The sequence below is a fragment of the Eublepharis macularius genome, chromosome 12 (assembly GCF_028583425.1).
Source record: "Eublepharis macularius isolate TG4126 chromosome 12, MPM_Emac_v1.0, whole genome shotgun sequence".
NCBI lineage: Eukaryota > Metazoa > Chordata > Lepidosauria > Squamata > Eublepharidae > Eublepharis > Eublepharis macularius.
In genome coordinates this window covers 63028652-63043113 of record NC_072801.1, presented here as the reverse complement: position 1 = coordinate 63043113, position 14462 = coordinate 63028652, and the positions used below count along the sequence as shown (strand labels likewise).

At 46.6% G+C, this 14462-nt stretch overlaps 1 protein-coding gene across 1 annotated transcript; it reads left to right on the top strand.

The window, feature by feature from the left end:
• Window positions 1–270: 270 nt before the first annotated feature.
• Window positions 271–13765, top strand: ZNF865 (zinc finger protein 865). Its single transcript, XM_054993115.1, has 2 exons — window positions 271–454; window positions 7165–13765. Exon 2 carries the CDS (start codon window positions 7188–7190, stop codon window positions 10101–10103), a length of 2916 nt encoding a protein of 971 aa, XP_054849090.1. The 5' UTR covers window positions 271–454; window positions 7165–7187; the 3' UTR covers window positions 10104–13765.
• The last annotated feature ends 697 nt before the right edge of the window (window positions 13766–14462 follow it).

Genomic DNA, 14462 nt, shown 5'->3' with positions numbered 1-14462 from the left:
GAATGCGTTGCAACGCTCTCTGTAGGACTAATACATTTTTTTCATTGCACTGAGCTGCACTTGCAACACCAAGGAGACAGAGTCGGAGGCGGGGCACGCAGAACTCCCGCGACGCCTCGTGGGTAAAGCGAAGGGCCCGCGGGCACGCGCAAAGGACTCCGGGAAGCGAAGCTGAGGGTAGGTGGGGGCGCAGTGCGCAGAGGGTTGTGGGTACGAAGGGAGGGCAGGAAGCGGGGCTCTGGCCTGGGAGGGAGGCTTCCGGTTCCGGCCGGGCCTGTGCGAGTTGCAGCCTGACAGTGCCCCCCTTACCCCCACCCCAGCGGGAGCAGAGGCGCCCCCCGTATATCCCGGGGGCAAGGCGAGGGCGAGGGGGGTCCCCCCGACTCCAATCCTGCTGCACAGGGACCAGCCCCTACCCGGGGCGCAGAGGAGGCTGGGGCAGCGCCACACACCGGTGAGTGCCGCCCTAGAGCCAGCCTTGCCCTAGAGATTACCTTCCCCCCCCTCCTATCGTATGGCGGACGCGAATTCTTGCGAGCCCCCCTCCCGCTTTGACTTCCGCCTCCCCCTCCCTTCTCTGGCCCCACCCCTGGCCACTCTGCAAACCTGCTTGACCCACCCCGTCGCCCCCCTTCTTCGCCTCCTTCCCCAGGAGTCCCTCTGGTCGTCCTTTCGTCAGGGAGATGCACCCATACTGGCCTCTACTTGTTCGCCCGTCCGTATCCTGACACACACACACCCCACCACCAGAAAGATGCATTACGTATTTTCACCCCTCGCCCACCTGCACATCCTACCGCACAGTTGTGCTGTCTCCCCAGAATCTCTCGGATTTGAGTTCACTGGCACCCTAGAGACCTACGAGATTGAGTCAAAGCTCCCTTTTTCAAATACCGTTAAAGATATAAAGATATTCTTTGTATTTGAAGAAGGTAGCTCTGACTCTCGAAAGCTCATAGCCTGAAAATCTTGTGGGTCATTAAGGTTCCACTGGACTCAAATCCTGCAATTCTACTACAGACCAATGCAGCTACCTACCTGAAACCAAAATCTTTCGATTTCTTGTATCCAAACCTTTAACCATAGCATATAGATTTAGGTTGCACCCCCAAACTTCTAACTTACATAGCCATTCATAGCTCTGCCTTTCTCATAGCGGGGTACCTGATCTTCTTTTTAGCTTGCTCCGTATTCTTTTATAAAGAAATATCAACATCTCTATTTCTTGCCTCAAATCTGAAGCATGCTATCACAAGCTTGTTTTATCTCATAAGCCTGCCATCTTTTGCCTGCCATATCATAAAGCACCTTCTGTTTTTTTTTTAAAGCGTTTTCCTGGGCAATGTTTGTTTGATTGTTCCATTCTCCAAATACTCCAGGCAATTTACAAGTAGAAGGGATTACCTCAGTTTCCTTGACCCCTCCCTCCCCTCTGTCCTACCATTTAGTTCTGCCCACATCTTTAGATCAGAAGGGCATTGATTGTTCTTTACCACTGGGGGCATTATGCTCTGAAATTCTGCCTTTTTTCTTTTAGTCAAGGGCAATTTGCCAAAAGTTGAGGTTAGGGTAGAAATGGGCGACAATAGCACTGTTCCTTAGTACAACAGTATATTGATGTCACAGCGTGTGGAGAGCAGGTTGGGAATCTTTTCTATGGTTTCCCAACCTTTAAGAGCATTTTGATCATGAAAAATGGGGGGAAATAGTTGAAACCCCAAGCTCTTACTAGGCGTCTTTGTGTGAGCACGCATTTATAGGTGGCAGCAGAGTTGGTATAGAATGTTGAAATTGGCCTCAGGAGAGGAGACAACTTGAACACTCAAAATAGTTTTTACGTTTAATCCCTGTGTCTTCAATGGTTTACAAAGTGAAGTTATAGACTGTCCTGGTTTTTCTTCCCAATTCTGGCAGGAATTTTGGACTACTTCACATTAGGCTGCTTCTGTGAAGAATATCCTATCTCTGCAAGACCATGAAACCCATGCACAGATAACCATCATGTGAGATAGCTCATTCACATGTTTCATTCAGTATGCACACACTAGGATGCCATACCCAAATGAAGCTTCTCAGGGTGTGCCCATGGAGTTAAAAAACAGACATTTCTGATAATTACTGCATTTGACTATGGCTTCCAACAAAGCAAATGTGTCTGTCACTTGCAGTGATCTCTGTAAGGATATCATGTTTTCTTTTGCAGAGAAGGACTTTCCACACAGGAACAACCTATAATATTAGTCCTAAGATTCCTGACAGAAGGAAGGGGGAAAAATACTGGGACAGACCAGTATAGCCTTGTATGACTTCGATGCTGTCCCTGTATGCTTCTCAGTATCATATTGCGATCCCTTCCATTATTAAGAGGATGACTGTTTTACTACAGGGTAATTTAAAAGCAGTGGACATGGACAGGTCCATTTGTTGTGTCTAGCCATGTAGTAACATGTTTTGGAACACATCTACGCTGGGTCAGAAATCCAGGGCAGTGGTAAAATTCTCCTTTATTCAAATAGAGATTCCTTGACTAAATAGTTCCTCGTGTTGCTGGCCTTCTGCACCATGGCAAGCCTTTACCTGCATTCACTCACAATGTGTTTTCCTTATGATGCCACTCATATAGTAAGCTACACCTTCCTGGAACTCCCTTCCCTTGGACTGTTGTTGGAGCTGTAACTACAGCGTATTTTGAAAGCAGCCCTGCAAGAATTTTCTGTTGGAATAGACATGATGGTGACCAGAGTTAAGCTAACGAGGTGGATGTGTGGTTATTTAACTTTTTGATGATATTTTCCATAAACATTTTGGCTTGGACACTTTGAACAAGTTCCATATGCGCTAGACAGTTTCTGTGAGGGATCATGCTTCCTCTTGCCTTAGTACTTACGTTTGCACAAAGGCTCATTGAAAGCAATTGCTCTTGTGCAAATGGAAGTACTAGTGGAAGAGCAAGTATGTTCCATCACAGAGGCTGTCTAGTGCTCATGGAACTTACTATAGGACCAAGGACTGTTAGTTGTTGTGAATATCTGGCACTTATGGGGGGGGGGGGGAATCCAGCAATTAAATATGAGCTGTGTATGTCATATACCATGTGTTTCTTTCTGACTTTGCAGGAACCTCAAAGAGGTAAGCCACAGTACATCTGCAAAGCTTCTCCTGGTCCACCATGACCTCATTTTATTTATTGGTTAACCCGTCCCTCTTCCTTTCTTGTACAATCTGTAGAGTATGGTTGTTTGGCTCCTACCCACCTAATTTAGAGTGTAAGCTTTATTAGGAAACAGTTGGATTCACTTATAAGTACTTTATAGGGTCTAACATGCTGTTGGCATTGATTTTAAATGGTTAGCTCTACTGGACAGCTGAGTAATGTTTGACCCATTGTCATGTGACCAAATATTCCAGTTAGTGGCAGTCTACCATTTTTATTTCATTATGGTGTAATTTCTTAGCAAGGGTGAGAAAGAAGTCTGTTTTCCTACCCTTTCCCTGCAGCATTTAGGGGCAGACCTGACCCCCATAACAAAACTTTTCCTACTGGCTACCTGCTGGCAACTCCAAATGGGAAAGATTGGCTTTTTACTTCTTAGCATCATTTCCTGTAAAGAACTGACTTTGGAGCTTTGTTTCTAATCTGCCCTTTGTTTTTTATTTCTTTTTTTCAGTGCAATCCTAAAAAGAGTTATTCCAGTCTAAGCCTATTGATTTCAATGGTCTTAGACTGGCGTATCTCTGCTTAGGATTGCTCTGTTAGAATTGTATCTGGTCTGACTCTTGAGTTCCAGCTTCAAATCCAAAGAACTGGACAGTGATTTATTTGCATTTGTAGAAATCTTACCTAGCATTAAGTTATGATAATTCATTGTGATTTTTAAAAGTTGTTTCATTGTTTAATAATAACAGCTAATTCGTTTTTGTAACTAGCGTAAGTATCTAATCTGTTGACAGTATTAAAGTATCTTTTTTGTTCCAATACAGTTAATTCTTTGAAAATATATAAACCAGCACTTCACCCATCAGCTGACAAAGACTTCTTTAATTGGTTTAATGGTCAGCTCTACCATTAAGTAGAATGACAAAAAAAAGTTATGGAGACACAGGTTGCAAAATAAAATAAAACCATCTCTTCCCACCCAGTGGCACCTTAAAGGCTAACCACATTTGTCCCAACCTAAGTCTTCATGAGTCACAGCTTACTTTTTCAGATGCGAGAAATGTTCATGCATAAGACAGACACGGTTATACTGAAAGCTGCAAACTACAGAAAGGTGGGGCAGAGGGAGATATTACAAAGAGAGAGAAATTTAAAACTAAATCCAATCAGAAGAATAATAAATCTACTCAGAGTAGGTGAGGATCGCTTCCAACTGTGATAGATGGACAAAGGAGGATTAATGTAAAACAGATATGTATAGAAGTGCCGGTTGAAACCTAAAGATATAGCTGAAGTATAGCTGAAGTCATTACATGTGCAAGAGGTGAGATAGGCTAAGATGTTAGCTCCTATTGTGAGAAATCACATGTCCTTGTGTGGGGATGGGGATGGGGGCTGACAGTGTTGATGAATTCAAGTGCTATGGATTGGTTACAGTTCCCAGTGCGTCTGCTATTGATGTAATAAATCACCTATTAGTAATATTAGTCCTATACATTAGATTCTTCCATATATCTATAGCTTGAGCTACCTTTGTAGACTTGAAACGGAAGGAGTTGAATGACTTGGAGGTAACTTGAAAAAGGTGTTCAAAAAGGCGCATTTACTGAATGCGAACAGTGAAGAATTGCCTTGATGAATCACACCAACTATCCCAGTTCTACCTGTAGCAGTGGCTAACCAAAAGTTGCATGCAAAGTGTGATAGGTAGTGACCATATTATGTGATTACTATGTTTGAGAAGCTTTAGGTGGGTAGATGTGTTGGTCTGCATTAGAACAGCAAGTGGCACCTTAAAGACCAACAAGATTTACAGGATATGCGCTTTCAAAAGTCAGAGCTCTCATCATCAGTTACAAGTAGTTTCCATTGGCCTATCCCGGTATTATTTACTCTGACAGGCAGTGGCTTTTCAGGGTATTAGGTAGAGGTCTTTTACATTACCTGCTGAGAGCCAGTGTGGCATAGTGGTTAGAGTGGCAGACTAGGATCTGAGAGGCCCAGGTTCAAATCCCCACTCTGCCACAGAAGCTTGCTGGGTGACCTTGGGCCAGTCATACCCTCTCAGCCTAACCTACCTCATGAGGTATTTAAGATAAAATGGAGAAGAGGAGAATGACGTGAGCTGCTTTGAGTCCCCACTGGGAAGAAAAGCGGGGTATAAAAAAATTAAATAAATCCCTTAATGGAAGTTTGAAGTTTGGATCTTCTATAGGCAAAGCACATGTTCTTATCACTGAGCATGACTCCTTCCTAAACCTGTCAGAAGGGGTGTGCAAGTCTGCTGCTGTTCTTGTTCTTACCCTATAATGTATGAGAAAAGGAACCAGGACAAGTCTTATGAAGAACAATACATGTAAGTGTTTAGCCAGAGCTGGACACAGGAATTGGAGGTGAGCCACATTGCTTGTAGGGCCATTCATAGTTCCTTGACCCTTCTCATGTCTAACATACAGAGTAACGTGGCATAGAGGTTGGGGTTTCATCCTAGTAACTGGGGAAGTCCAGTTTCAAATCCCCACTCTGCCATGGAAGCTTGGGCCGATTACACCGTCTCAGCCTAACCTACTTCACCGGGTTATCATGAAAATAAAATAAAGAATGTAAGCCAATTTGGGGTGTAAGGTGATACAAATAAAAATACATGCAGCTGAATTAGTCTGCTTTAGTTTATACAAGTTGTAGAATTCAGTGCTTTGATGCAGAATGTTCGGGAAGTCTTGAGTGCAAAGAAGAATTTAAGTTTGAATAAGTCTAAAGAACACATGCTCCAATTAGGGACAAGCTGAACTAGGAAAACATGGGACTAGAAGGGGCCAAGAAGCCCACTTCTTCAGTTTGGAATCCTCCGGTCCTATGCGAGTTGTTATTGGTCAAATTTGTATTGTGCCCTCCCCTTCCTGGGTTTTCAAGGGCTCATATATGGGGTGTCTGAATTTAGATCTGGGTTTGTCACATTCAGTCTCAACTCCATGGGGTGCCAAAAGCAGCGAGGAGGCACATATATCTTGCCAAAACAGACTCTGCTGTATGGCCAGGTCATAACTACAAGGGAAGCATGTGATTAGCTGAGGGGCAAGTATGGGCTTCTGGACTCCCTAAAATGACCCTGGCCATCCATGCTTTCTTCATCCATGTTTCTAGTCCCTCATTTGTCTTCCACCCCACTTCAGACCCACATGTCATCCTCTCACTCTGAGTTCGTGGCTGAACTGAAAATTTGTATCCAGGTCTTCCAGCTCATAACACATGCTTTCAGCTGCAGTAGTTTTAACAGCTGATAGAACTCCATAAATCTTCATAGAACTGGTGGCACAGGAGTTATCAGGGCTCATCAAGTACTGCCAAATATAAACCCTGCTGGCATCATAAAAATAAAGTGGTATCAAGCATCTCACAGATAGCGAGCCGCATAAAAAGAGGTAAGGAAGCCTCAGAGCTCATTAGCTGAATAGCAATTAGGATCTTTTTAATTGCATGTTCTTCATCTCACAGTATGTGAAGCGTAATGGCTCAGTGACTGAACATCTGCTTGGTATGCAGAAGGTCCCGGGTTCAGTCCCAAGCATCTCCAGTTAAAGACTCTGGCAGGAAGTGATGGGAAAGATTTTTGCCTGCAACCCTGGAGAGCTGCTGCCAGTTTGAGTAGACGATACTGGCTGTGATGGACCAAGAGTCTGAGTCAGTGTAAGGCAGCTTCATGTGTGAGTTATTGTTTGGTCTCAAAAACAAGGGGCTGCAGAGGAGGAGAAACTTGATATACCTAGCAGGATTTGAATCCAGTGACACCTTAGAGACTAACACATTTTCAGGGTATTAGCTTTGGAGAGTCAGAGCTCTGACTCTTGAAAACTCATACCCGGAAAATCTTATTGGTCTCTGAGGTACCACTGGACTCAAATCCTGCTGTTCTTCTGCAGACCAACATGGCTACCCACCTAAAACTATCTTGATGTACATAGTATGCATATATTTATGTTGATACCGTGTTTTGCTTCTTCATCTAGGCAGTGCCCCCTCCCGGGCGGAGATGGAAGCCAATGCAGCGAGCGATGAGGGTGTGCATTTCCAGAGCTACCCATTCGACTTCCTGGAGTTCCTAAACCACCAGCGCTTTGAACCTATGGAGGCCTATAACCACGAACACGCCAAAGCAGTCGCTTCTCTCCCCTGCCCACAGCCGCAGTACGAGTACACCCAGCCACCTACTGCTGCCCCTCCAACTCACTTTGACCGTGTCCCTCCAACTGTTGGCACTTCTAAGCCCAAAACTGAGGGCCCCTCCTCCTCTTCTTCCTCATCCACCTCTTCTACTAACGTTCAAGTCAAGAAAGCTGACCCTGGGGCACCTGCATCACAGCAGCAGCAGCCGCCACAGCCCCCATACAGTACTCCAGCAGTGGTTCCACCAACAGGCCAGCCTCTCTTTGATACTACAGCTGCAGCTGCCGCAGCTGCCGCTGCCTACAACACTCCACAGTGGGGTATTGTGGACCTTTCTGGCCACCAGCACCTCTTCAGTAGCCTGAAACGTGGGCAGGCACCACCACCGGCTGCCACCTCTGTAACCCCTGACAGCCAGGCAATCAAGGACGACAAAAACTACTTTAGGCGTTTGAAATACTTCATTGATCGGCGCTTCCCGTGTGGGGTGTGCCAAAAATCATTCAAACAGTCATCCCACCTGGTGCAGCACATGCTGGTACATACGGGCGAACGGCCATATGAGTGCACCACCTGCGGGCGCACTTACAACCACATCTCCAGTCTCATTCGGCACCGACGCTGTCACAAGGACACAGAGGATGCCACAGCGGCTGCTAATGCAGCGGCTGCTAATGTAGCAGCAGCAGCTGCTGCTGCTGCTGCTGCCGCCGCCGTAACCAGCGCAGCTCCTGCTCCCAATGCTGAGGGAGCCGTCCAACCTCCTCCTCAAAGCAGCAACCCACAGGTAGTACCAACACCGACTGGTGTGACTGCTGCCTCTGCTCTGGGTGCGGCCATTGCTCAGACAGAAGGTCCTTTCACTTGTTCTCTCTGCTGGAAGGTGTTTAAAAAGCCAAGCCACTTGCATCAGCATCAGATCATTCACACTGGTGAAAAGCCGTTCTCGTGCTCCGTCTGCCAGAAAAGCTTCAACCGCCGTGAGAGCCTGAAGCGGCACATACGGACCCATTCAGACCTCTTGCGAGTGCAGTGTGGGGTGTGTGGCAAGGAATTCCGAGATGCCTCCTACCTACTCAAGCACCAGGCAACCCACGCCCCACCTGGAACCATACCCCCACGTCCAGAATACAAGTGTGACATCTGTGGCAAGGGCTATGTAGCTCCCCAAAACCTCCTGCGTCATCGGCAGCTGCAGCATGAGGGAGCCCAACTACCCAAGGATGGCACCAATGCTGCACTTCCCTACCTGCCCCCAGGGGCATATCTCCTCCCCCAAGATGGACAGACTACCAGTTCTGAGGGAGACACCAAGCCAGCATCATATGGGCTTTTGGGTGCTCACCCACTACTGGTGGGGACAGCAGCGGGCAAGAACTTCTGCTGTGGGATCTGTGGCCGTGGCTTTGGGCGGAGGGAGACACTCAAACGACATGAACGGATTCATACGGGCGAGAAACCCCACCAGTGTGCAGTGTGTGGGAAGCGCTTCCGCGAATCCTTCCACCTCAGCAAACACCATGTGGTGCACACCCGGGAGAGGCCCTACAAATGCGAGATATGTGGGAAGGTTTTTGGTTACCCGCAGAGCTTAACCCGGCACAAACAGATCCACCGGCTGCAACTTCCTTGCTCTTTGCCACCGATGGGACCTTCACTGACCCCCATGGGGCCCTCGCTGCCCCCACCTCCTGAGGGGCTAACCTACGGCTGTTCCGACTGCGGAGAACGCTTCCCTGATCTCTTTCATGTCATGAGTCACAAGGAGGTCCATGTGGCTGAGAAGCCATACCCTTGTGATGCCTGCGGCAAGTGCTTTGGCTTCATTGAGAACCTCATGTGGCACAAGCTGGTCCACCAGGCTGCTCCTGAACGGCTCCTGCCCCCAGATGAGACAGCAGCAGCAGTTGCACCGCTGGAGAATGGGCTGGCTGGGGGTGACAATATGACATCGTATGAAGATCACCATCCCACCTTGCCAAGTGGGGAACGCTTCTCCTGTTCCATCTGTGGCCAGACCTTCAAGCATTTCCTGGGGCTCGTCACCCACAAGTATGTGCACCTGGTGCGTCGCACACTGGCCTGTTCAGTATGTGGGCAGAGTTTTGCAGGAGCCTATGACCTGCTGCTGCATCGCCGCACCCATCTGCAGAAGCGCCATTTCTCTTGCCCAGTTTGTGGCAAGCGCTTCTGGGAGGCCGCTCTGCTGATGCGCCATCAACGATGTCACACAGAGGAGCGCCCTTACCGCTGCACCGTCTGTGGACGTGGCTTCCTGCGCTCATGGTACCTACGTCAACATAAAGTGGTGCACACAGGAGAGCGAGCCTACAAATGTGCCCTCTGCAACAAGCGCTTTGCGCAGTCATCCAGCCTGGCCGAACATCAGCGTCTTCACGTGGTGGCCAGGCCCCAGCGTTGTCCCACCTGTGGCAAGACCTTCCGCTATCGCAGCAACCTTCTGGAGCACCAGCGAGTGCATCTAGGTGAGAAGGTCTACCGCTGTGACCGCTGTTCCAAGAGCTTCTTTTACCTGTCATCCATCTTGCGTCACCAACGCTCCCACGATGCCAAGCGTGAGTTAAGATGTGGGGCCTGCCTCAAGCTCTTCAAGGACCCCAAGTATTTCAGCAAACATCTCCAGGCCCACCAGGGTGGGCGACCCTTCAAGTGCAGCACCTGCGGGGAAGCCTTCTCCAACACCTACGGTCTCAAGAAGCACCGCCACATTCACAAGATGGAGCGCTTTGCTGCTATGGGGGGCCACAAAGAACAACCGTAGTGTTGAGGTGGCTGCAGAAAGGATGGGTGGTCTAAGGGAGAGAAAAGGGGGCTAGTTCCAGGCTACTGTAAGCCATAAGGGCGGGGGGTTCCATATAGTAAGCAAATTGTGCTTGTTTGAAGTGAGATGGCACAGTTGGGGAGGGGTCACAAATACCTGGATTGGGCAAGTCATAACACCAGAGAGAGAATACGTGAGAGCTTAATGAGGAAGGAAAGTTAATACAAGTTGTCCTGCTGTTCAGTTTCCTAAAACAAATAGTCATAATCCTGTCCACCATGGATTCCCCAGGATGAAGGGGTGTGTGGGGGGGTGGGGGCTGCCTAAGAGGTGGCATTTTCCCACCAAGAGTGAGTATAGCTTTGGAGATGGAAATTGTGGGAAGAGAGAATAGGGCTAGAGCATAGCCTCCATGACATGATGCTTTTCCGTATGCAGAGAGAATTGAATATGAGAGACCATTCAGACGTGTGATTCCCCTGACTGCGCTCTAAAATGGTACATCACAGGAGGACTGTGTCACAGATGAATTCTTTTTAAATATATGTGAATTGGCCTTCAGAAGGTAGACAGGAAGTGCAAAAGCATTGTTGGTTGTCCCTTATTAAACCTATAGCATGGGCCCTCTCCTTTGGGTTAGCCATCAGTGCCTCTCCTTTTTCCCCAGTATGCTAAAATTCTTGCATAAGCCAATGCACCATTGCACCTAGAGTAAATGAGCCACCTCCCAGCATCAATGCTGAATGCCTTTTCTTGAGCTAGAGTGGATCTGGGATGGGGGCTATGGTAAGTGGTCACTCACGCACAATCCAAGTCTACTTGTTTGTATGCCCCTGTTGGTTGAGCCAGGAAAGCAAACTAACCTGGTGGCCACTCACATCCCAGGCCAGAGTGATATGTTGCTTCTGGTTTTTTGCCCATCTATTCATGTGCATTCTCCCCTCCTAGGTCTGAGCCATGGGCCCCTCCCTTTCTTGGCATGTCCTCCCCCCTCTCCATCAAATCAAATGCAGGCTGGTCAGTTTGGAGTCAGCATGCCTCTTGATAACATCTTCATCCTCAGTCCCGTCATGGGATGTCATTCCCGAAGTAGGAACAGACAAAAGAAATGCTTGCAAATAGTCTTTTGTCCCCATGTGTTACCTTGACCTCTCCACTCCTTTTTTTGTACCTTCTTTCAGCAAACTCCAGGGCATATCACTGTGTAGCTCTGAGCAGGAAGGCATGGCTGATGTACTACAAACAACCAAAGAGTTCTAAAAGAGCCGCTCCTCCTCCTCTGGACCCTATGCTGGACATTCCGTTCTCTGTGGGGGTCCCCCCCACTTTTGTGATCTAAGTAGAGAATTTGGAGCAGCATTTGGTGGCCCAGTGTGCCATTTAAACAATCTAGATGCATAACGAAAAACATGAGGGACAGAAGAGTAATGGCTAAAATGTGTCTCAGCAGAAGAAAAGGGGAAAAGATACCTCATGATAAATAAGTTGGATCAGCTAATTGATCCAGTCACACTAAAGTCTTGCCTCCAGCAGTGATGGATACTGGATCTTCCTTTTGTTTTTAATTTTTATCCTGAAGTTAAAAACCTGAACATGTAGCTGAAATTCAGTGGACTTTTTCTGGTTCTACTTCTGTTTGCCTTCTATGGAAACCGTTTTTCCATATATTCTTTCCTGGCTTCCTGATTTGCCAGTAGAAATGAACAGTAGTACAAATTTCCCTTTATGAATATGCTACACCCTCTTTATCCCATATCTGCTTATCAGAAGTAGCTCCTTCTATATTTTACTTGAACAGTGCATCCATGGAAGTCCCATGGAAAGGAATACTAATCTCCAAACTTTTCAAATCCTGAAGGTTATTCTGTATGCCATCCACTTTTTAAACTTGATAAAATGGGTTCACAACAACGTATCCAGTAGGTGATATGTGTATTGAATTGTTTAATTGTAGTTTCCTGGTTGGACAATAGAACACAGGAGAAGATGGGGGTGGGAGGGGAGAGAGAAAAAATGTTTTATGCTTTCTCATAAGAGAAAATACTGTTTTAGAATCGCCAAACCATCTGCCTTTGGCCAAGCCTGTGGACCTCCAAAGGAAATTTTCTCAGAATAATTTACAAGTCTGGAACATACATGACAGATTTCATGATTGATTGCGATTTCAATCTGAAAATTGATTTTATCCTGTTCAGCCAGACCTTGCTTAAGACGTTCACAATCATGACCTATTTCCAACAAATGAGAAAATGTAATCTCTTTATTTTAGGCGTTCTTTTAAAAGTTTCCTGGCCTCAGTTAATGTAAGTTATCCTTGACATTCTTTGACCACCCTTTTTGTGCTCAGAATTAGAAAGTGACACTCATTCAGTGCATATTTTTGGATAGAGGGGAAGATGGCACAACAGAAAGAATGCAAGTGCTTTTCTAGCCAAGTCTTTTATGGCAGAGCAGGCATGAAGTACTTGCTAGCAAAGGCTCACCTGACCCCTGATAATTTTTTCAGAGCTGTTTAACATTTGCAGTCATCCTTTTTAGAAGCTGTTTCATCCCCCCTCCCTCCCCCAAGTATATATTTCTGTTCTGTGTTGTGGTTGGGCTTTGCTAGTTGGTACAATGTGAATTAGCTCCTGAAACACATCCTGTCATGATTCTGAAAGAGAGCCAGCTAGGACCACATTGTCTCCGGAAAAGCTGAAAGGCTCCGGAAGAGCAAAGGGCCTGGGAGGCAGGGTGCTTTGGGTAGAGTTCTATGGAAGAGGCTTGTAAGAACTCAGTGGGTTGAAGATGTGGAAGGCCAAAGTTTTAATTCTGGTTGGGAAGCCAGAGGGTTTTTTTGAAGAATTGGTTGGTTTGGATAACATGGTTCAGAGTTCCCATTGCATTGCCTTGCCTGTTATATTCCTAGTTGGATTCTGAGCCCTGATTTGTGTGCTGCTAGGATGCCACTGGTCCTGCAGGTCCCTGTCGACACTGATGTCTTCTCTGCCTCTTATTGGAATTGTGAAACAGGGACAGGGACGATCATCTTTTCCTAGCGTTGGGCATTACTTTTTAAGACACCACAAGACACACAGTAATCGTCAAAGAACTTCTTCAGCCCTCCCATATTTTGGAGAATTTGGGATTCAGTGGGTATGACAGAATGGCAGGACAAATTTCTCATGCTGGCGAAACTGGGAGATGAATATTCTTGAGACAGGACTCAAAAATCCCCAGACCTACAACCGTTGCAACTTCGGGATGAAGAGTCAGATCACCATTTGAACCCAACCCTTCGTTATCGTGTTAGCAGATGACTTTTTATATTAATACAGATATATAAATACATACATTTATATATAAATTCTTCTTTTCTAATTACCCCTTTCTCCTATTGGCCACAGAGTGCAGTTCCTTTGGTGCCAAGCTTCCTCTGTGTTAACAAATGTACTAAAATATGTATAGAACCCCTTTCTTCACACAGTTGTTGGGCCTGGACTATGATAGGCTCTTGTTGTGCCCCTCGGGAACTGTACAGTGTGTGTGTTTCTCAGTCCGGTGGGGGACTGGAGCGTGTTCGTGTTTTAAAACAAGCAGTTGCTAAAAGTATCTGAATTACAATGTACAGACTAAACAAACATTAAAAAAGAATGGGAAAAATGTATGTGCCATGCATTGGAAAGGGGGCCAGGTTTGTTTAACGGATGGTACGGGGGCGCTGGAGCTCAGAGAAGTGTCCCTTTTAAGACTCTCCACTATACAGAGCTTCCTGAAACAACCGCGTTGGGACTGCATGAGTATTCTACAGTGGAGAGGATTTCTGTTGCTTAAAGATGGTCCAGGCTAATCCAGTCTCCTCAGGTCTTGAAAGCTAAGCAGGATCAGCCCTGGTCAGTATTTGGATGGGAGACCACCAAGGGAAGGCCAGGATTACTACATAGAGGCAGGCAATGGCAAACCACCTCTTAATGTCTCTTGCCTTGAAAACCCCATAGGATCACCATTAGTTGGCTATGACTTGATGGCACAAAAAAAATGGGGAGATATCCCTGAAGTTGTTAGTATACAGCTCCAGGGTTAGTCAAGGCCAAAGTTTTGAGACCAGCTGTATGAAGGGTAGACCTCCTTCTAGATCCTAGCCAGGAAGGTGATCCAGATGGGCTTCGCAGCAACCTTCCTCAATGGAGCTCCCTTTCTGCTGTGCAGAGGGTTTCTATTGTCCTTGCAGATCTCCAGGAAGTCAGAGTACAAGGGGTGAAGCTCCTGCTGAAAAGTTTCCGACCAGTATTGATGTAAGATGGAAAGTTGTGGGCAAGCTGGAGGAGATGCACAATGGAATCCCACTTCCACATTAAAATAGGCCCAGAAATGAAACAT